Raw genomic sequence first — 21094 nt, 5'->3', positions numbered from 1 at the left:
ACGGGACCGTCCCAGGCGTCCCTGAACACTGAAGGAGCGCGGGGCAGGCGCGGCAGCCGCCGGCACATCCCTCCAGCCCGTTCCCGCCGCCGAGCTGCGCTGCCCCTCGGGCAGGACGCAGGGTGGGGAAGGACGAGCAGAGAGGAGCCGGGGCTGTGGCACGGTTCGGGGCCGCGCCTCCCCCGGCCCCGCCCCGCCCCGCCGGCCCTCAGCGGGACGGTGCCGCAGCGGCAGCGGCAAACCCCGCCCTCCGCCCCGCGTGTGGCGCGGCTGGGCGCACCCTCGCCATTGTCTGCGCGGCGCTCCTTGCCTGCTGTGGGCACCGGCGGGCGGCGCGGCGCTTGCGGCCGCGATGCTGAAGGGCTGCGCGCCCCCTCAGACGCGGCAGCGGGCTCCAGCCCTGGGGAGCAGCCACCCCGCCTGCTGAAGACTGAAACTTTGCGTCCCCGCCGCTCCCTCTCCTCCCTCTTCCTCTCGCCTTCCTCCATGCGCTGAGCGGCCGCGGGGCGCCCGCTCGGCCCCATGGACGCCTTCAGCGCTGCCAAGGCCAAGATGGGGGCGAAGAGCGGCGGCGAGGCGGCGGCGGCGGGAGTGGCCGCGCCTCAGCCCGCCGTGCCGGCCCCCAGCCCCGCCGGTCCCGGCTCGCCCGCCGCGCTCGAACCCGCTGCCTACAAGCTGGAGGATCTGGAGACCCTGGCCACCGTGGGTGAGTGTGGAAAGGAGGGGAACAAAGGAGCTGCCGAGGTGCCTGTCTGCGACCGTGCCCGGGGAGAGGAGGTGCCGAACAGCTGGCTGCCCTCTTCCCCTGCGCCCTGTTGTGTTCTTTTCTCCCCGCCGCTCCGCTCCCGTTCTCCCGCCGCGCCACCGCTGGCGGTGTGAGGGCAGCTGGGGTGCCCGCGGTGGCCGGAGGTGCCTGCGGGCGGCTGGGAGGGCGCGCCGCAGGCTCCGCGCGTTCGGAGCCGCGCTGCGGGGCTGCGGGAGGCTGTGGCTGTTGTACGGCCCCGGTGCTGCCGTGTTCACCGGCTCCGGCTGCGGGATCTGCAGCTGAGCGAGCCCGCACCCAGACCTGGGTTTGGATTCTCTAAGGGATGAGTACTGCCACTGCTGACGCTGTAAGACCTTTTGGTATAAAACCTGGTTTATCTGGTTTAACTTCCGTTTACCTACATCATGATAAAAAATTCATCATTTAAATTAGCTGTCGGGCCAGGGAGGAAATCAAACAGGTTAACCGAATGCAGCTGAGCGTATGTCAAACCCCCTATATGCTGTTGCCCTGAATATTGATGCAAAGATGCTTTGCGCGTGTGGTCTTGTGGTAGAAGGTAAGGTCTCATTTCACAAGTAACACCCTTACTAAAACTGCCTGTTACCAGTGGCATTGCAGAGTAAATGCATGTGCCTAATAAATAGACATTTCAAATATCCGTGATGATGTTCATGGTGTTTATGTGTGCTGTATCTGTGTATTGTATTTGAACAGACATACTGGCAGTTGTATATGTTTTTGCACCTGGTTTGAAGGCCTGTATGTTCAACTACATATAAGTTTTATTCACTTTTTCATTATAGGACACTGAAGTTATTTTCCCTAATCTCTCTTCAGCCAAAAGGTGCAATATAAACCCTTTCTTAGTGAAGTTGATGCTTTAAACATGGAATTGGAAAGACCCAAGAGTGCCGTTGTCAGTGAAGAACGCTTTATCTTCTCTTGAAGTGCGTTGTGTTTTGAGATAGTATTCCAATTTTAAATGTGGGTAGACGTTTTACTGATAAATTATTTGAGATTATTAAGAGACTTCTTGAAAGGTTTGTAATGGTTTTTTTTTTTTGCTCCAGAAGTGGTTGCTTTTCTTCATTACATCATGACCATGTAGTCATCACTGAAGACTAGGACTTTGGGTGAAACACAGATTGCAGAAAAACAGTAATTTTTAAGGAAGGCAGCGTAGTCATGGAAATGTTCCTACAGCCAATGAAGAAATGTGGAAATAATCCTGGTGTCAACCTTAAACAGTGTACCTTTATTAGTGTGTTCTTTAAGATGCTCTTTAGAGGCTAAGGAAAGGGAAATTCTGATTCCACAGGATTCAAACACTTAAAAAAGTGAGACACTACCTGTTAAAAAGGAACAGATAAAGATCTAAAAGGGAAAAGGAGTAGATAACTGCCTGTCAAGGCACTGACAGAATATATAGTTTCCATTCATTCTCTGTCTTTTCCAGGTTGATTTTTTAAAAAAAAAAAAATTCTCCAATAGCTCTGTCTCAAAAAATGACCATTCTTTACCTCTCTTTTGAACTGTATTGGTCATTTTATAGGGAAAATAAAGCTAAAAAACAAAACTGGAAAGGCATAAAATTGTGCAGAGATAAATACATAAAGCCTTACCTTGTCAAAGAAACTGAGCTGGCTTATTTTAAGTTGGTTGAAAAATGAATTTATGACATGCCTGTGTGTCTTGCTCCTGACTAGGAAGCAATATTGCAGCCTCAAAGTGATACTGAAACTGAACACGTGAATACCTGCTCTGAGTGGCCAGGTTTATAAAAGATGCAGCGTCCCACTAATGCTTCTGTAGTGCATTAGTCGAGGATCTGAGTCAGCTCTAAGTCTGCGTGAGGTTGGGCAGCTCTGTGTGCACCTGCTAACATGAGGCATTGGAGACCTGATTTAAATGGGCTACAAGTTAAATCAGTGCAAAATACTGTAGATTGGTTGAGTAGGGTTTGTGTTTTAGCTTGAGAGACTTTTTTGCTTGGCTTAAAGCTTTTTTAATTCAGTTAGTTGAGTACACTGTAGGTTTCTATCACGTGTACTGAAAGACTATATCTACAGTTCTTTTTAGCAGTGGTTTAAGTAATTATTACCTTATCCTCCATTTTGCTTTCCCCGCTGAAATAGATGGCATTAATGTTGTGAGTTTCACTATAGCAAATTAGAGTAGTCTGCAGTTTGACTGCTCTGATACAGATAACCATTTTTTCTGCTCATGTTCTTGAAAGTTATATACTCTGAGATAATTGGAGATGTTTGGGGAGGGGAAATACCCAAAAATTACATAACAGGAAGTTCTGGTATCTCCTTTACTAGAAGAATTGCTTATAGATATACCCAGGCTTAGAAATAGTTATAGTGTTATAAACGATCAACTTGAGAAAGTTGAAAGTCAAGACAGAGTTCCAAGGTGTTGCGGCTGTTTATGATTAATATTTGAGGTAACAAAATTGTGTTGCTGTCTGTGAGATTGTAGTCATCCATGATTTTATGCAACTTCTCTCTAAGGATGGAATAAAATCTGTGTTAAAAAACGTTGAACGCAATACCTGCTTTGAATATAGCAACTACTGTTTTAAGTATCCTTCATAGTCTCAGAGGATTAACATCTCTCTGTTAACCTGACCACCATAATTCAGGCTGGATGTTCTGTGACAAGTGTTTTCTGTGATTCCTGTTTGGGATGCTGTGCCTGGTTTAGCAAAGGTGTAAAGGTGGGAAGAGCAAAAGGGAAGTACAGTTTAGCCTAATGATTCAGAGGACCTTTATCTCCCCCAAACATCGCAGGATTCAACCTTCTTTTGGGTGTTAGTGGGCCTTTTGTTAAAAGGCAATTGGAGCAGAGTCTGGAGTGCGGGTTTGCTTTGGAGGGAAGTGCTTTAATATTTAGTTGATAAAGTGAAGTTACTGCTTTGGGGAGGGGAAAGGATTGGGGCACATACTGATTTCGGCACTAAGAGAAGTTAAACAGGAAAAATATTTCTTTGAAGGTACTTCCTGAGGGGTTGAACATGTGGCTTTGAACCTTTGAAGTGTATGGGTTTTTTAACTAGTTTCCTTGTATGAAAGTTGAACACTTGCTCTGGAGCCCTTGAAGTTGCCTGGTTGTCCTCATCTTGTTTTGAATTAATTTTCCTTTCAAAGGAGGTTGAAATACAAATGTTGGCTCAGCACATTCAGAAACTGCTGTTCAGGTCAGGATGAAATACTCTGTGAATCTCAGTGAATGTATGTACTCAACTGTGCCAAGATTGAGTTAGTTCTGTGCTGTACAGAAACAAAAAATTTATATACCATGATCACCATGTTAATTCAAAGTTCGTGGCCTGTGCTTATCAGAACCGGTTTCAAACTTCTTGTAAGTCTGGTCAGTGAAAGAGGGAGACTGGACACTAATGGCATAGTTTCTGAATTATCCTTCGTTGTGATGAGCATTTAATATGGGCAAACCTCCTGTTCCAGAAGCCACAGTGCCTGCAGTTGGACACCTGACACGTATCTTGAAATAGAGATGCTAAATTTTTAATTATGCCATAATGAAAAAGTAATTCAGGTAAACTAGAATAAGTAATACAGGAAAACCAGAAGGTACTTCTTCACTTTTGGGTACATAAAGGTGGGAAAAGTGTTACATTCTCAGTTGAAATGCATGGTGATGGGAAAATGAGAAGGAAGAAAACACAAGGAGGAGAAAGGTGACAAATTTTTTCTTGCCCTCCCTCCTTTGAGATCTGTTTCTTGTCCATTTTTCAAAGTGCAATAAATTCCATAGCAGACTGTGTAAACATAAATTTGGAGTTGTGAATCTGTTCAATTGATTGATTGATTTTAATTAGGGTATTTTTAATGTAAAAATATTCTTTTAAACTACTGTTCCCATGAAATGCTTTACACTAAACAAATGCAGAATAAAAAATTGGGCATACCAGTATTTTCATTTTTATGCACATGGGAAAATTTAAAAATGTTCATGGGAAAACTGAGGTGCTACATATTTTCAAATACTTAATTTCTCTGTGTTCACACACAAAATATGCTAGCCAAATACATTTCAAGTGGCGTTGTATCAACATGACAGTAGGTACACAGCTGTAGTCTAATGCCAGGGAATTGTCTAAGTAAGAAACTGTGCCCCAGAGTAGCTAAGTTCTTTACATGAAAAGAACGCTGGTAGCTTTTTTCCTTTTCTTAGAAGCTTAAATTAGTTCACTTTCTTACCAAGTGTTATTTTTGGTTTCACTACCAAGTTTGTCACCTATTTTAAATTTTTTAAGGCATGTATGAGCATTTTTTCCCTGTTTTGTTACATTTTCTTGATACTGAGATGATAAATAATAATCCATGATTTTACTTGGCAATGTTCTTGACTACCACTAGTTTTGAAAGAAAACATGGTCTGAATGTTGTGACTGTAATGGTGACCTGAATTCACCATTACGTTTGTACATCTTTGAGGCTTTAGTCATAAAGCTAAATTACTTGAACTTTGTTTTCACTCTCTGTATTTCTTACTTCATTTTTCCCTCCCACAAAATGACACTTGTCTCAAAATAAATCATTATTATTATAGCTGCTCTTGTAGAGAGAAATGATCAGGTGTGTGACTCAGCTTTCTTCCCTTGCTTTTCCTGTTACCCACTGCTGAGGTGAATCTCAATACCATAAGGTTTATTGTAGATTAGGCAGCAACAGGTTCTTTCAAATAAGTTTCTTGTTCTCTTTAGGATGGAAAAAAAAAATGGATTGAAACAAGTATTCTCTTTTATCTTTCAGAGAGGTCAGAAAAGTGAGAGTATATGGAAGAAGTCTGAAAGTTCACATTTCTGCTTTTCTATCTTCAGTGTTTAAAATCAGTCTTGAGGTAAATTGTTAGTGTTTCCTGTCACCTGTTTCTTTTGTCTGAATCTAGTTTAGATATTTAATTGATTGCAGAAAGAAATTCAGTATTCCTTTTCTGATGTTGTGAATTTGACAGTGTTATAGAATAGGCTTCAACACTCAAATATGCTTCTTAAAGATAAGTAATTTGTAAAGTCCTATAAATAGCCCAGAGATGCCCAGAAGTGCTTTTTGCAATGCAAATAATCAAGTAATCTGGAACCCAGCTAGTATTAATACTTCAGAAATAAGAAGCATGCAAAATTCACCCACAAAATCAAAAGTACCTAACAGCATACATTTCCCCTGCCAAGTTTTAGACTTAAACAGAAAAACCTGATGTACCAGGTGAAAATACTTTGGAAAAATTCTTCTGTAAAGTGTTGTGTCTTAGCCCAATCTGAAGAAGGTAAGAAACCTGCAGAGAAATGGAGATTTTAACTATTTTTTTCTTTTTTCCTTTTTCAGTGGGAAGAAACAGGAATTTTAAAGTACTAGGGGTTGAAAGCATGTAGGGTCTTAGGGCTTGACTCAATTTTTTCTATCTTTAGCTTCTTGAGCATGCTTGTCTGGACTGCTTTTAGAGGACAGGGAGAGCAGCCTTTTGAAGATGACTGCCTTGGCTTTCATGTAATAAAAACTTAGCAAAACAAATCCCTTCTCAAAATTTGTTTAGTCGTGGTTTAGTCCACTTTTAAAGGTGATAGTGTAACTAGGAAAAAAAAGACAAGTGTGGTGAAATTTATATGCCATTTTGTTTATTATGAGAGACACAGATGTATATACAGTAATGAAAAGTGATTTTTTTGTAAAGATAAGAACCTGTGTTTACCTTCCAAGGTCTTGTCTGGGCATAAACTGTTTTTAACCAAATTATTTACTTCAGTGTAATTCTCCTACTGTTGACACTTACCAGTGTAAAACATTTTCAGTATTAGTTTGTACTACTAAGGAGCAATTTAACATGTTTTGTTTACTTGGGAAAGCATCCTTTCATCTCTGCAATATTTTAGAGGGTTTTTTAGCAGCTTCAAACTGGAACATAAAATTTTGCTGAGTACTGTGTGTTAGTGTGCACCTGGGATATTTAGGGTAGAACAATTCTCAAAATTAGACTATTTCTGTTCTCTCATAGAAAGACAGTCTTTCAAATGACTGAACAAGTGTTGATTTCTTTTTTTTTTTTTAAATAAAGAAGGGAGAGATATATCATACAACGTTTTTTGCTAATGATGTTCAGTTTGTGAACTGCACTGTTTGCACTTCAAATTAGAGCACTGGTTCGGTTTTTTGTATAAAATACATCTTTTTTTATTCCTTATGTTTAATACTGGAGTGGATCGAAGATGGCGATCTGTAGAATTTGGTTATGAAAACTTTCCATTTGGGTGCCCTTTTTCTTCTGGTCAGTTTCTTCACTCACATCCCAGCTTGGAGCAGTTGCTAGCCGGTCTGTTAATTAATTGACCATAACTTTTGTGTAAATGTGTTGTCTTTTTTATTCAGGGAATCAATTGGTCTGCTTCGATACATTTCAAATCAGACAAATTGTGTGTGTGTGTTATGTATTTATTGATAACTGAGGCACATTAAATATAAATGGAGGAAGCATCCTTTTCACGTCACTGAATTGTATGGTACAACCTATTTCTATATGCTACTGATGGTGATGGCGTGTGAAACTTGTCTGCTGGGTTGATCTGGTTAGTGGAACCATTCCCAAAGTATCTGATTGTCTAGTCTTGTAAGTCTTTTATTTGTTAGAGAGTACTTCATAGCCCTTATGCCAACCAGCTATCTTGTTTGCATATCAAGAAACTAATTTTTAATGTGAAGTCTTTGCTCTTGTTTCTTTCCTAGATATTTGGTTTAAGTATCACCTACAGCTTTCTCAATTGGATTATACATTATATGTGTAAATACGTATACATATTTAAGTTTACACAAACTCAAATTTTAAGTTTTACTATTCTGCAGCTTGATAGAGGAAGAGTGAGAATATGTAATTCTTCTGCTCATTTTCTGTCAGCATATTTGGACTTTTTAATGGCTATCACACCAGATCTTTGTTTCTAGAAACTATTCATAACAGTACCTACAATATGCAGGAATGGGTTTTTTATTTAATTTTTAAGCTGGGATGTTTTTTACTTCCTTAAAGGATTGGTTCTGAGCTACTTTTGCATGAAAGATCATGTACCTGTTATTTCTTAATTTGATTCTAATATGCAGTTTGTATATTTGGGTGTAGTTATTTATATTTTGTATTTATTGAAGTGCTGGAGAAAAGGAACTCAAAAGCAGAAGAGCTATATATTATAAATAATTATCAGCAGTTGTAACTTGTGACTTAAATATGTTGTTTTTTGTATGTAGTCTTGCTATTGTCTAAGGCATATTTTTAAAAGTACTAAAGCTAACAATGCAGTAAACTATTTTGCCTGGGGAATGTGATTATAGAGCCAGTGACATTGTCTAATACAAGAGAAAATCAGGTGAGAGTGCCAAGGTGTGGGATTTTTCTGTTATGTTTATTTTCTGTTTGGTTGGTTTCTTGTTTGTTTCTTCATTACATGATTCTTTCCAAGGAGGTAAGGGCTAATTACCAAAATCCTATAAAATGACAGTTAAAGTTGTCCATTATGCTGTGTTTTTTATGAGTTTTGGAATTGTTCTTTGCTAAAATGTAGCTTTTTACAGGGCGTTCTTGGTATTTGTTAAAGTGTTGTTGTGTTTGTTTAGGGGAATATGGTGACTCAGAGCAATTTGAAATATTAATAGTAATGACTCTGCCATTATTGTGGAAGGACCAGGGTGCTCTCTGGATGGAAACAAAATGTCTAGTTAGTACTGCTTTTTATGCCTCTCAGGTATTGCTCCAGTCAGTAAATTAAATGCTCTGAAATGATTTAGGTAGATGTTAAGGGAACTATCCCTCTACAGCCAAAAACAGGCTGAACTGGGTATAAGATTTTTACTTTGCTGGTTTGCTAATGGGCATGCACTGTAATAGCTGTATGCATGGCAAATATAAAAATGGAGGGGCTGGTGGCTGACTGTGCTCTTACAGAACTTCTGGGTGCTATAATAGCAGACTCCTCATGGCACCTGCCCCAAAAGTGATGACAGACTTCTGACCTCAGACCTCTTCCCTCCCAGCTTGGAGTGGCTTCCTACAGCTCTTGGCTGCAGGAGATGATGGCCTGTACAGTTTCAATTTGAGTGGCCTGCCAAAAGTAACTTCAGAGTATACATTGTAATATTTTTGTTTGTTTTCAGGAAAATTAGTGGGTAACTTGTCTGTCCCCAGAGAACAAACAGTGAGGACAATGCTGGTCAGTCTGTTTCTAAACTGGGATTTTTGTCCCCTCTTTTATGAAAATTTTTTCCAGTTACATGTCACTATGTTGAGTTTGTGTTCTGAGACCATTAAATTCTTCCTGGCTTCTGTGACTTTCAAAACCCTATAAAAACATTGACAGTATATCTTTATTTAAGCCACCCAGTTGTCACATTAAGAAGTGGTGAACCTAGAATTTATGGTGAAGCAGCAACATTTTTCTTCCTCCTTTTTTAGTTACTGACACAGTTCAATTCCCATATTTGTAGAAATTGTTCATTCTTTCATATATTTGGAATAGTAGAAATTGGGTTATAAACTTTAGAAACATTTCTAAAATTTTCCCAGTGTTGCATCTTAGTTGAAATTATTTTGTTTAAAAGCTTTCTACATCTCTTCTAGTATTTTTACAGTGAGTAGCTGTGGATCCTTGGATTTGTTTATGGAGGGTTTTTCTTGCTTAAAGTTGGGTTTGTTTTATTTTGTTTTTTGTATGTCTGCTACAAGTGACGGCTGGGAAGAAGCTGTGAGAAAGAGTGTGTCCTACAAGACAGAGCCATTAGAAGGAAAAACAAAAGTAACTGAGAAGAGAACTGTAAAGAATCTGGGAAAAAGCCCTAACAGTTAATGCAAAATATTTTCAAAATAATGAAGATATATTTTTTCTGGGGGAAGAAAAGAGTTTTTAATTTTTTTTTTTATTTCAGTTTTACATTCATTCAGGCTTTATACATTCATCAGCTGAAAGGTAGATATAATTGGGGCGCATCCAGTCCTGATGCTGTAAAGCTTATAACATCTATCCATTTTAAGTATTTTAATCAAATAAATTATATTCTTTGTTCTAATAAGTGGTGCATTTCTAGATTTATCTTAACTCTTTATCTGCAACACTTGACTTACTATAAGGTAAAAGATTTATTTTGGTGGCAGTGGTGATAAATTTTGCACGCTTCTTAGGCAGACCTAAATGTTTTAGTGCTCCTAGACTACTCTTGGCTGTGGATTCAACAGAGTACAGCCTCGTTTGTTTGATTTGGCATAATTCTTTGAAAATAGTTTTTTTTAAATACATGAAATATGTATGATTTGTGCTGTCTGCAGGAGATGTTTCTTATCAGTGAATTCTTAATCTGTTGAGAAGAGCTTGCTAGACACGCTAATCGTAAGTAGAGAGGCAACATTGTGAAATGATAAATGAGGAAGACAACTGGTTTTGTGACTAATTAACCAGTGTCTCAGCAAGCAGTCTTTTTTTTTTTTTTTGGTCTTTTTTTTTTTTATATACTGATAGGTTTGCAGGTAAACCCAGCTAACTTAAGGATAAGGCAGGAGTTGGTTTCATATATATCAATTCCATAGCTTAGTGTCTGCCTGTTTCACATTGCTGTAAGAGTTTCCCATGAGAGTACCTTGGTGATAAAAGCCTGCAATACAGATAATTTTGTCTTTGAATTGCAACTGAAATGCTTTGGCATAGTATTTGGAGACAAGGGTTTACACTTCTGTGTTAAATATTCGTTTAGAATTTTGCTGACTTTGTGTGGTTGCTGTTTGCATTAAAAAAAAAAAAAAGGTTCTTGGTGAAATGGGGATTTAGCAAAATAAATTAATAATAGGAAAAGGCTGGCAGGCAGTGGAGATGAATGCATATGTGAGGCTATACCTTATACCTTTGATACAGAATGTTGGAGCTCCTACTAAAAATGGCATTGGAAAAAGAAAGGGTAAGAGGGCTTAATGCTATTTTGAGATACTTCCGTTTTGTTTAGGTGGGTTTGTATTTCCTGGATAATTGCTTCTTTTCAGAGCAAAACCAGTAGAACTGACTGAAAGTGTAACCAGGAGCACAGTTGGGTATTCTATATGATTGTAAGTGAAGAAACTGATGTCACTAGATAAATGTATCTGAATGTGTAGTTTTTGCTAGCTAATACTGGGTGTACAATGTCATCTATTCATGTGGAAATAAGTCAGCTATGGTGCTTTTTTTATGGATTCTCTGATATGCTCAAGTTGGGCACTCCTGCATGAAACATGGCCAGTTTATGTCCTGTGATAAAATATATTGATAAACCTCTCTCTAATCTTTGTATGTTTTGGCATTTAAAACATTTTTACTAGGGGGAAAAATTTCCTATTGGCAATTGGAGATATTCAGAACTTCAGGTATGAATTTTGATATAGAATTAAACAGTGATTGTAATAATAAGACAGAAAAAAAAAAGGTGTCATCTAGAAATGCAATACAACTTGAGGGAAGGGGGAGCAAAGAGAAAGAGAAAAGCCAAACAGCCATACTATGTTTGATCACTTCACTTTAAAGAGCCTTTCACAGGATAGTTTTATAAATTTTATAAGCAGACAGATTTTTTTGGGGGGGGGGGGAGGGAGGATGGAAACTTCAATAATTTGCCATAAAGTACAGTCATCTCTAAGGAGTTTTGCATGTTGTACACAGACCTCATTTTAGAGACTGAAAGTAAACTTGACTTAAAAGGGCACTATAGTGAAAACAGGTGCTTAGGGACTCTTGAAACATTAATTATACTTAGCTCGTGTGCTGTCATGTCCTACAAAGGACAACATTTCGTTTTTATGTCAAGAAGTACGAAATTTTATTAGACATTGGCAGAGCTTTCTTCTGGTATCTTGTGAAGAAGTGTATTTTATATAGTGCAGTGCTAGTTTCTTCTTCCATTAGTGATGTATGAGGACCTCATATATATGACACAATAATTTCGTTAGTCTCTCTTGTCTTCTGAGACTATTACTTGTTCCTAGGTAATCTGTAAGCATCTGAATCTAAAACAAGCTTCAATAATAGTAAATACTAATGGTGCCTGATAATTTTTCTTGTTTGGCTATTTTATCTGTCTGCAGTGAAGAAATATGCCTCTTGGCTTTGCTACTAAAAATTTAATATGCTTTACCTTTCTTAAAAAGTGTTAATGGATAATCTAATAACCATCAGATTACCAATAGCTTTCAGTTAAAACTGATTTAAATATGAGCTGATGAGCAGGCCCAGATAGATTTGTGTTTATTTCTGACCTTTAATCTGTCCCTGCCTTCTGATTTTAGCAGCTTTGAGCTTGTTTCCTTAAATGTAGATTCTGAATTATAAATTATATTGAACTGTTTGTTTTTTAAATTGAAAACAAGTTAAAATATATTTCTTTTGAGCTGTGTGCTGTGTCAGCTATAATAGTGAGTGACACTCAGCAATGATGTTTCAATTTTGGAGAAATAGAGGAGTCTACAAAGGGCACATCAGGTACTCTTGGCATGTGAACTATAACTCATTAATTCAATTAGCTGTAATTTAATCTATCAAAATAGTGTTTGATTTGCTATTCATTACTTCCTTTACTACTGACTGTGGTCTTGTTTTTAAGTGTATCAGACCAGGTACGGGTAATTCTGAGGTTGTATGGGGTGAGAGAATTGTAGAGAGTAGAAGTAAGAAGCAGTTATGGCAGTAAACAACGAAATAAATTAACCTGAGTTTTCGTAAATGGGTGTATGTGTATGCCTCTGTTACTTACATGAGAAATTTGATGTGTGATGAAGGCATACATAGCATAAAGAGTGAAATAGCAGAGTGAAATAACAGAAAATCTAAGAGGAATGTTGATTCTTACGAAAAAAGTGAACTTGGTTTTATTTTCGAGATTTGAGTAGCTATAAAATCAGAGAATGCTTTGAAATGGTTGAAAGGGACCTTAAAGAACATCTGGTTCCAACCTCTCTGCTCTGGGCAGGGACACCTTCCACTAGGCTGCTGAAAGCCCCATCCAAGCTGGCATCAAACACTTTCAGGGATGAAGCGTCCAGAATTTCTCTGGGCAGCCTGAGTAATCTAACCTAACATCTGGCATAAACCTGCCCTCTTTCAGTTTGAAGCCATTCCCCCCTATCTGCCCATGTAAAAAGTTTATTTTGGTTTTTTTAAGCCCTCTTTAACTGCCGGAAAGCCTCAATAAGGTCTCCCCTGATACTTGCATTCTCCAGGCTGAGCAACCCAGCTCTCTCAGCCTGTCTTCACAGGAGAGGTGCTCCAGCACTCTCATGACCTTTGTGTCCCTCCTTTGGACCCGTTCTAACAGGTCTGTGTCTTTCTTGTGCTGAGACCCCCAGACCTGGGTATACTACTCAAGTGGGGTATTGCCAGAGCAGACTAGAGGGGCAGAATCCCCTCCCTTGACCTGCTCACCCACGCTGCTTGTGATGCAGCCCAAGATGTGGCAGGAGGGCAGCCTTCTGGGCTGAAAGCATGCATTTCTTGTTAATAATTTCAAATCCAATAAATTCTGTATTGTGCACATATATTTACTCTTTAAGTGTGTTTATTCAGTCATTGCAAATGAGATTTATTCTATAATATTGTATGTCAATCTTCCTTTTGACACAATGTATTTTTTTCCATGCAAGAGTTCACTTCTATCCTTGCCTGTTTGTGACATATTAGATCTTTCCACCTGTTTCTTCAGACATATGAAATTTGCAAACTGTGTTTAAAACCATTTTTTAAAAAACAAATATTGGATGATGTTATACTTAAGAAAAAACAAAAGAAAAATTGTACAGAAGCAGTCCAACACAGAAATGCCATCAGGTTATCAGGCAAAAAAAAATCTTTCCTTACTGTTGCAAAATTAATGATACTGTTAAAATATATGCCATAGCCTCTGAAACTTATTCTAATACTGTCTTGATTTCTCTTTTCTTGTAGAGTTAATTTCTTAAGAGCCGTTTGGAAAATCAAGGTTTCGTGAAAGGAGATTACTTGTAGCTTTTTTTGGTGTACTTTTGCATAAATTCTCAAATGTCCTCATCCTGGTCCATTTAAAAAATGTCAGTTATGTACAGTGTTCTATTTAAAGTCTTATTTGTTGATTTGGATGGGTTCCTTGAGCATGATACTGAGATGTATAACAGAGAGATTGGATCCCAGTTTTGATACGGGAAGGAATGGGAAGTGTGTGCATAAAACTCAGGGGAAGGTGAAACTGTGGGAGATTGGTAGAGTGCGTTTTCTTTCCTATTAAGGAACCGCATAGTGAAAATAGAAAACAAATACTATATCCATTCTGTGTTTCAGTCACATAGTTGGCTGGTATGAAGTTAGAACAGAATTTAAGTTTACCCTTATTTTTCTGCATTCTAGAGAAAAACAGTGGCTGGTCCATACAGCCCTAGATAGAATGAAAAATTCAGACCATGGTCCTTTTCTGATAGAGTATTTAAATGTTAAATTGGCATTGGCATGTCTTCAGTAACATTAGGTATTAATATAAGTGATATTTTCAATATTTAATTCCATTAATAATGTAATTCTTGGGCACTATCAAGATTTTTTTCTAGTATGTTTAATTGATATTTGAGAATGCAATTTAGAGACTGGGATTTTGAAACTTAATATTTGTGTTAGGGCTTTTGTTCCAGTTCCATATCAAATACAGCTTTATTTGGGTATGGTAGACTTCCTTTTTCTTGGAAAATAGCTATTTATGTGGAGAATATGGTGATATTCATTCAAGTGCCAAACAATGTTGATTTCATCACCTTATCTTGTACAGAGTTACACTAATTTTTGTATGGTATACTATATGAGAATTTGGAAAGGTAATGGAACACATGAGGTAAATTCTAGATACCTAAGACATTATTCTGTAGTCTCTTAGGAGTATCTGTTGATACTGCTTCTGAATATAAACAAAGTCTTCCCTTTGAGGAATATTTTGTTCCACTCATGAATTCTCAGCGTATAAACCTTTAACCAAGCATTAATATATTTGCAGTGCTCGTTCCAGATTTAGATAGTGTTTTAGGAGAAAATACTTGTGGGCTTGTAGTTTGATTTTGTTTTGTAAAATTTCATTTGCAGAAGATAGAATGCAGGGTTGTAGTGGCACTGCAGCTGCTCATAACTTGTAGATACAAAGGAATTATTTGAGCCTTTTGGAAAGGCTTTCCTTCTGCTGTGGTTACAATGCCGAGTCATTTGTGCAGATTATAATAAAACTTCTAGTACTCACTACAATCCATTCAAAACAAAGATCAACTGAATAGAAAGTGTCATAATTATATCAGAAATATTTTTCCGTATCAGCATAATAGCTTTAGTTTGAGAGTAATGTTTTAAATACCTTCAAAGACTATTGTGCTGTATAAACGTGAATAACCTATGTAAAATTACAGACTACAGAGATAAATTCAAGCTTGCAAACTGGATGTGGTTTGAACTGTGACTATTTGCACACTGGATATCCTTTCCTGTGTGCAATGTTAAACTGCATCAATATTATGAAAAAAAAGGCTAGATGAATGAACTGTCATTGTTAATACCACATTTGTGACACTGGGTTAGTAAGTTAGGTAACAGTGCTGAAGGTTACAAAGCAATGTAAGTATCGTTTGTAGGCACATAATGCGTGGTATTTGGAAGTGGTGCTGCGGCGGAGCCTTGTCCCCAATGGGCTACAGCTGTGAGCAGCAGGTGAGCAGCACTGACAGCAATGAGCCATGGAGTGCCCAAGTGCATTGGCCAATCACCAGAGGGAGCAGAGGGCACACAGGTGCAATGCATCAACATGAGGGTATAAAAGGTTGGGCTAAACAACAAGGAGGGCAGGTGCTTGAAGCCTTCTGAAGTGGTATTGTGTTACTCTGTATGGGCAGGCAGCTGAAGCCTTCTGATGTGGTACGGTGTTACTCTGTATGGGTTGAAGCCTTCCGAAGTGGTATGATGATGCTGTGTGGATCGTGGCTGTCTCAGCTGTGACACATACTGTGGTGTATGCTGCAACATCGTTTACATAGGTTTCTTGACATGGAGCCTGAAGAATTCAGTGAGTTGCCAACAATTCTTTTTCAAGCCTTGCAAATTTATATACTTCCTCACACAGATTAGCATAGTCTGTTTCAGTAGTTTCTATGTCACCATAAGCATAGCATAGTCTGTTTCAGTAGTTTCTATGTCACGATAAGTGTCATGCACTTAGGAAGCCATATAACTTTGAGGTGGTCTCTTCTGTCTGAATGTAGACCTATGCACTGCCAACAGCTATCAAGCCTATGTGTTTAGAGTCAACAGAGGGAAATAAGTACTTCTGCGTTCATAACTTAGATGTGTAAAACCACTGTATTGAATACCGAAATGCGTTTTCTCTCCTCTGTTAAATTGCAGGGAATTCCTCTTGGCTGGTCCAAAGTTAAGCTGTGCAGTGACATTCTGGTTCAGGGTGTCTGCGGAGACTGTTGATTCTTTGCCTAAAAGATGGGAGAAATTGTATCTCTCACCTTGTGTTTGAGGTACAATAACAGCTTGCATGCTCTTAGCCTGCAACTTTGTTGTGTTATTTTTTTTTTGTATTGTACAATGAGTTTTTATAAGTTTCTATCATAAATTGGAATAGGCCAAGAATAAAGGTATTTCTTTCAAAGCATATGCTTACTGTGTCTTTTAATGTCCAACTGTGAAGAAGATGGTATGAGCTATGTGGTGCATTGTGGTAATCTATCTTTGAAAGTGGAAGTTTTCCTCCAGTTTTCAAAAATATCAGTCCTAAGGTTTTAAGATATAATGTGAAGAATGATGCATTGAGGTCTTTAACTACTACTCAGTGGTCAGGCTTTGTCTTCTCTGGGAATGTCCAGAGGTTTTGTTTGTTTTTGTTTGTTTGTTTTTCCATATCCTGAGTTAGCACTAGGTCAGTTTAAAATTTAAAAATGAAAGTGAAAAGTTTGATCGGAAAAAAAATATTGAAAAGTAGGTGATGACCACTGCTGAACTTTGATTTGGCTTTGCTTTCTGAATGTTAGTATATGAGGTTTTCAACCTGGCCTTTCCAGCTTTCTCAATTGTGCTGGTATGTGTGTGCTCAATGTCTTTCTGGATTAGGGCCTTCTGTGTTTACTTGTGTGGTAACACAGAAAATAGCTGGGAATAGGTAATCCTGGAACACTTTTCTATTAGTTGTCTATTTGCACATTTCCTGAAACACATGAGAGAACTAAAATGTCCTGAGTGCAGGACTTCAAGTCCAAAGTATAAGTCTCACCTGTCTTCAACTAGAAGCTCATCAACATAATTTCAGTCTTACACTTTATAATAATTTAGTACATATTAAGTAATAAATAGACAGTCTGTTTGAAAAGTGCTTAAAAATTCAATTTTTGTGCACTGTGTGAAATACCTTGTCTTGGTTTGTGTCTGATTTAGCACTGCTTTCAGTGAAGATGGACGTGAAATGTAATTGAAAGGAATGTATTATAAGAGGTACTAGTCCCTCAAAGGCTTCTATCCAGCACTGGCGAAGGAGGAAATCGGTCAAGTACAAACAATGTGGCTTTTATTACCTTGGGTCAGCAATAATAAACCTTTGTACTTCACAAGACTTTATTGTTTGCTTTTTAAAAGGACACTATCAAGGGTATTAAGCTCATGCTTTCTTTGCATTAATGTGGACTGACTCGCAGCAAGTAACGCTTTAGGAAAAGCTGAGTTTCAGGACAAACTAAAAGATGATGATTGTGTAAAATCATAAAAGTATGTAGAGACAAATATTTCTGGATTGAAAATAAAAGTTGCTAATCAGATTCCAAGTACCCCTATTTAAACTTACCTGGTTCAGAGAGGGCTGCTGTTAAAAGTTTTGATCTGTGCTGTTGCATGGATTTGATTTTTATTAGACTCTGTGTAGCGTGAACTTCTTTGAAACGAAGTGCTTCTAAATCCTTTATGGATTATTACATTGGTGTTTGCTCCTTAGTCATCAAAACTTTATTTCTTTTTCTGGCATGAAAATGTGAGTTTTGAGCTGTGTTTTGTAGTTGTTTGGCTGGCCAGTTTTATTTTGGGGTTTTCTTTTTTCTTTGGGTGTAATTGTAAGCTTACAATGATGATGTGCATAATTGTTTGATGGCGATATATGTCTTAAGTTCAGCTGTAGCAACTGAAAGAGCAAAAGATGTTGGAACAATATTTCAAGTACCTGAACAGTTGTGTATCTTCTACAGAGGTGCTGTTTTAAACTTGGAAGACCTTAACGGCTGTTTCTTTTAGTTGAAGTTACCTGAAAAGGATTTAAGACTGCTAAAACTTGTTATTGCTGTGACATGGTAATTCATTTAGTTTTGGTTGTTTTATTTTGTTTTGCAGGCTGGTTTTTTTGGGGTTTTTTTTGGTGGAGAACCAACTAGATTTCTTCATGCTGAATTGGAGTAAAGCAACCAGCCAAAACAGTTCTGTAAATACTTCCTGTCACCAGGGAAATTGAAGGTGAAGATAGAAGTGCTGATAAATGATGAGAGAGGGCTTTACTGTCCTTGTGGGTAAAAATTAGATTATGAGAATGCAACTTAGAAACAGAGCTTTTTTTTTTTTTTTTCCCCAAGTATGAGATGTCCCTGCTTAGGTTTTTTTTCCTACTTACCTTTTTTGGAAGGGGAAAAAGAAAATAGCTGAGAAACACTTCTCATTAACTGAACAGAATACATAGAAAATTATTTACTTGAATTGATTCTTAATGTACTACCAGAGGTAAATTGCAAATTACTCATCCTCATAGAAAATTAGAAGCCTTTTGGCTTAGACTGCTTCTGGGACATCCTGCTCAAGATACTGAGTGTACTACTAATCCCAGTTTAAGAAGCAAGAGCTGTGTGTTCACAACTCATGTGTATTCACAGACACAAAATCAAAGAGTATCTGAAGAGAGATCAGGATTCATTACTTTGGATTGTATGGGAAAATGTTTTTGTCATAACATTTTTTATTACTTCTTTTAAACTATCAAGACAAATCTTGTAGCCTTAAATTTGAAGTTTTATGATACCTGGCATAGTGTTTTACTCAACTTGTTGGTTTTCCTTCTTTTTGCTGGAATCTGGGTTGTTTTGTGTCTCATTTTGTTTGTGGTAACTGGAAATTTAAGACACTTAAATTGAATATAATAACTTCTGTCCTAAACATCAATTTGTGTTAGTTTTAATTTTTAGGAAGCTGTTTCATACTGGGTTTAAGCATTTAAAAATAACACCATTAGAAAAGATTCACTTTGAACACATTTATTTAGAAAGAGGCCTGAATTACTCAAAATTTGATGGGCATTTTTAGCATCAGTTAATGTACAGAACTAGTGTGGAGTTTGCATGCCTGGCTTTTGTTGTTTGAGAAATCATTAGAAAAGAAACCAGTACATTGAAAATTCTTCCCTTTTTAATATTTAAATTCCAAGAAGTAGTTAATGTGCTTATTTTAACCTTTCCCTATCTGAAGGAATCTATTATTTGAATAGCATTTGAATGTTATAACTTTTTAAATTCCATAAAAATTCTATCTTGTACAATTTATAATTTAGATTCTTCTCCAGCTATTAAAATGTGACACTTTGATAACGCTTTAATTACCTGAAATTCTCATCACATCGAAAAGAGAATACTTCCTAGTGTTTAGCTTGGCAAGTGTTTCTAGCTAGACAGGTACATGACTCTTAGCTTAAATATACTTGTCTTTTAGAACATGGTAGGCCAAGTTTTTTTAAAACTATATTAATACAGATTGATAAGCTTCACTTCCAGGAAGTGTTTGGCATCATTTAAAATAAGCTGTTTGAATGGGCCTCCTTAATTTAGTTCAGCAAGTAATATAAAACTTAGTTTCTAAGTGAAAAAAGAGTTAATCTTTAATGGTTTCTATTTCAGCAGTTTTTATAAAAAAAACCCAATTTTGAAGTTGGGATCTATCTGTACTTCACATGTAATATTAAAATAGGTAAAAATAGGATAAATAATGATTTTGCAATGTCCTGGTTTCACTATGGAGGAAAAGCTTTATCATCCACTCATCTGTTCATCTTCTTTTTATCAATGTTCTTTTAGTCAGCATCACAAATTGTAGGTTGTGGAAGACTTTATAGAAACAGCTGCAAAAATACCATTAAAGAACCAAGTAGGGAAATATTAATTTCATGAGAATTGTTCTGAAGATGGTGGATATTAAAAGTTTTAAGAAGGGAGCTGTATTTATAATCAGTATTCTAAAAGCTATTTAGAAATTGAGAGGATTTATGGTTATCATAACGAGCAATCTGGTTACTTTCCAGTTTCATTTATTTATTGGTCCCTAGTATTTCAAAATAAATATTGAAATATTTAAAAATAGAATAAAGAGACAGAATAAACTTTCAAGAATTCTGCATGCTTTCCTGATATTTACAATACTTTTGTAGAAAGACAATTTGTGAGCAAAAAAAAAAAATCAAAAACCTGAAATTACAGAGGAACCTTGCATCGCTGATGTTCAGTTGACTGGCACTTTCTGGATATGAAAAATGTGTCTCTGAACTATGTCTAAAACAAGAACCTTGACTGATGGGTATTAATTAGCCTGGTGATTCCCATGTCCTTAGTTCTTAAGGATTGTAGTTCCTTATGATTTAAATGAGTAGGTCACCAACAAGAGTTGCTGACACAACTTCTTGGTATTCTCTGGCATACTAAATGTTGTGTGAAATGGAAAAGAGACTCAACTGAATTCCACGTGGTTAAATGTAGTTTTAGTGGTGTGTTGTTACTGGGTCCTTGTATACCAAGTAAGAAGGAACATAAAAATTACCAGGTCTTTGGGATTTTGGAAATTTTGTGCAGCATCTTCTTTGAGTCAAAAGGTAGTCTGTACTTTGAACATGCTTTGCTAGTTTCTTTTTAAGCTCAACTGAGCTGGGACAAAGAATTAATGATAGTGAGCTTTCAGTTGATTTGGTAAGGGTTGTGGCTATCATCCAAAATAGAAGAGAAAACCAGTGGTATGCCAGTGCCAATAAAATTTGTGTAACAGGTATTCCAATGATCTTGCCTGGTTATAGTTCTTGCTGTGTACTGTCTCACATTATTGCTAAGCAGAAAGACATTTTCTCTCTTCAAGGGTGCTTGGTGGAAATAGAATTACAGCACAATGGAGGAATAAGAAGCATCATAGAAGCAAGCTCCTCTGGCAGGCCATGGTGAACACTACACATGCATCTCTGTCTTGTATGCTGTTAAGGTCATAATCAGACTGTCTCTGATTTCAGTGCAAATCATTGAAGGATA

At 37.7% G+C, this 21094-nt stretch overlaps 1 protein-coding gene across 3 annotated transcripts in view; it reads left to right on the top strand.

The window, feature by feature from the left end:
* Window positions 1-250: 250 nt before the first annotated feature.
* The window catches only part of PRKX (protein kinase cAMP-dependent X-linked catalytic subunit), a 55081-nt gene continuing 34237 nt past the window's right edge, over window positions 251-21094 (top strand). Inside the window, exon 1 of one of the 3 annotated variants that reach the window (XM_021545558.3) lies at window positions 251-706. In XM_021545558.3, coding sequence (XP_021401233.1) covers window positions 523-706 — 184 coding nt within the window. In that variant the 5' untranslated portion in view covers window positions 251-522. The other 2 variants (XM_085583962.1, XM_085583966.1) reach the window with 2 other exon arrangements.

This window comes from Lonchura striata, chromosome 1, assembly GCF_050655825.1.
Source record: "Lonchura striata isolate lonStrDom1 chromosome 1, ASM5065582v1, whole genome shotgun sequence".
NCBI lineage: Eukaryota > Metazoa > Chordata > Aves > Passeriformes > Estrildidae > Lonchura > Lonchura striata.
This window is presented reverse-complemented; position numbering and strand designations above follow the sequence as displayed.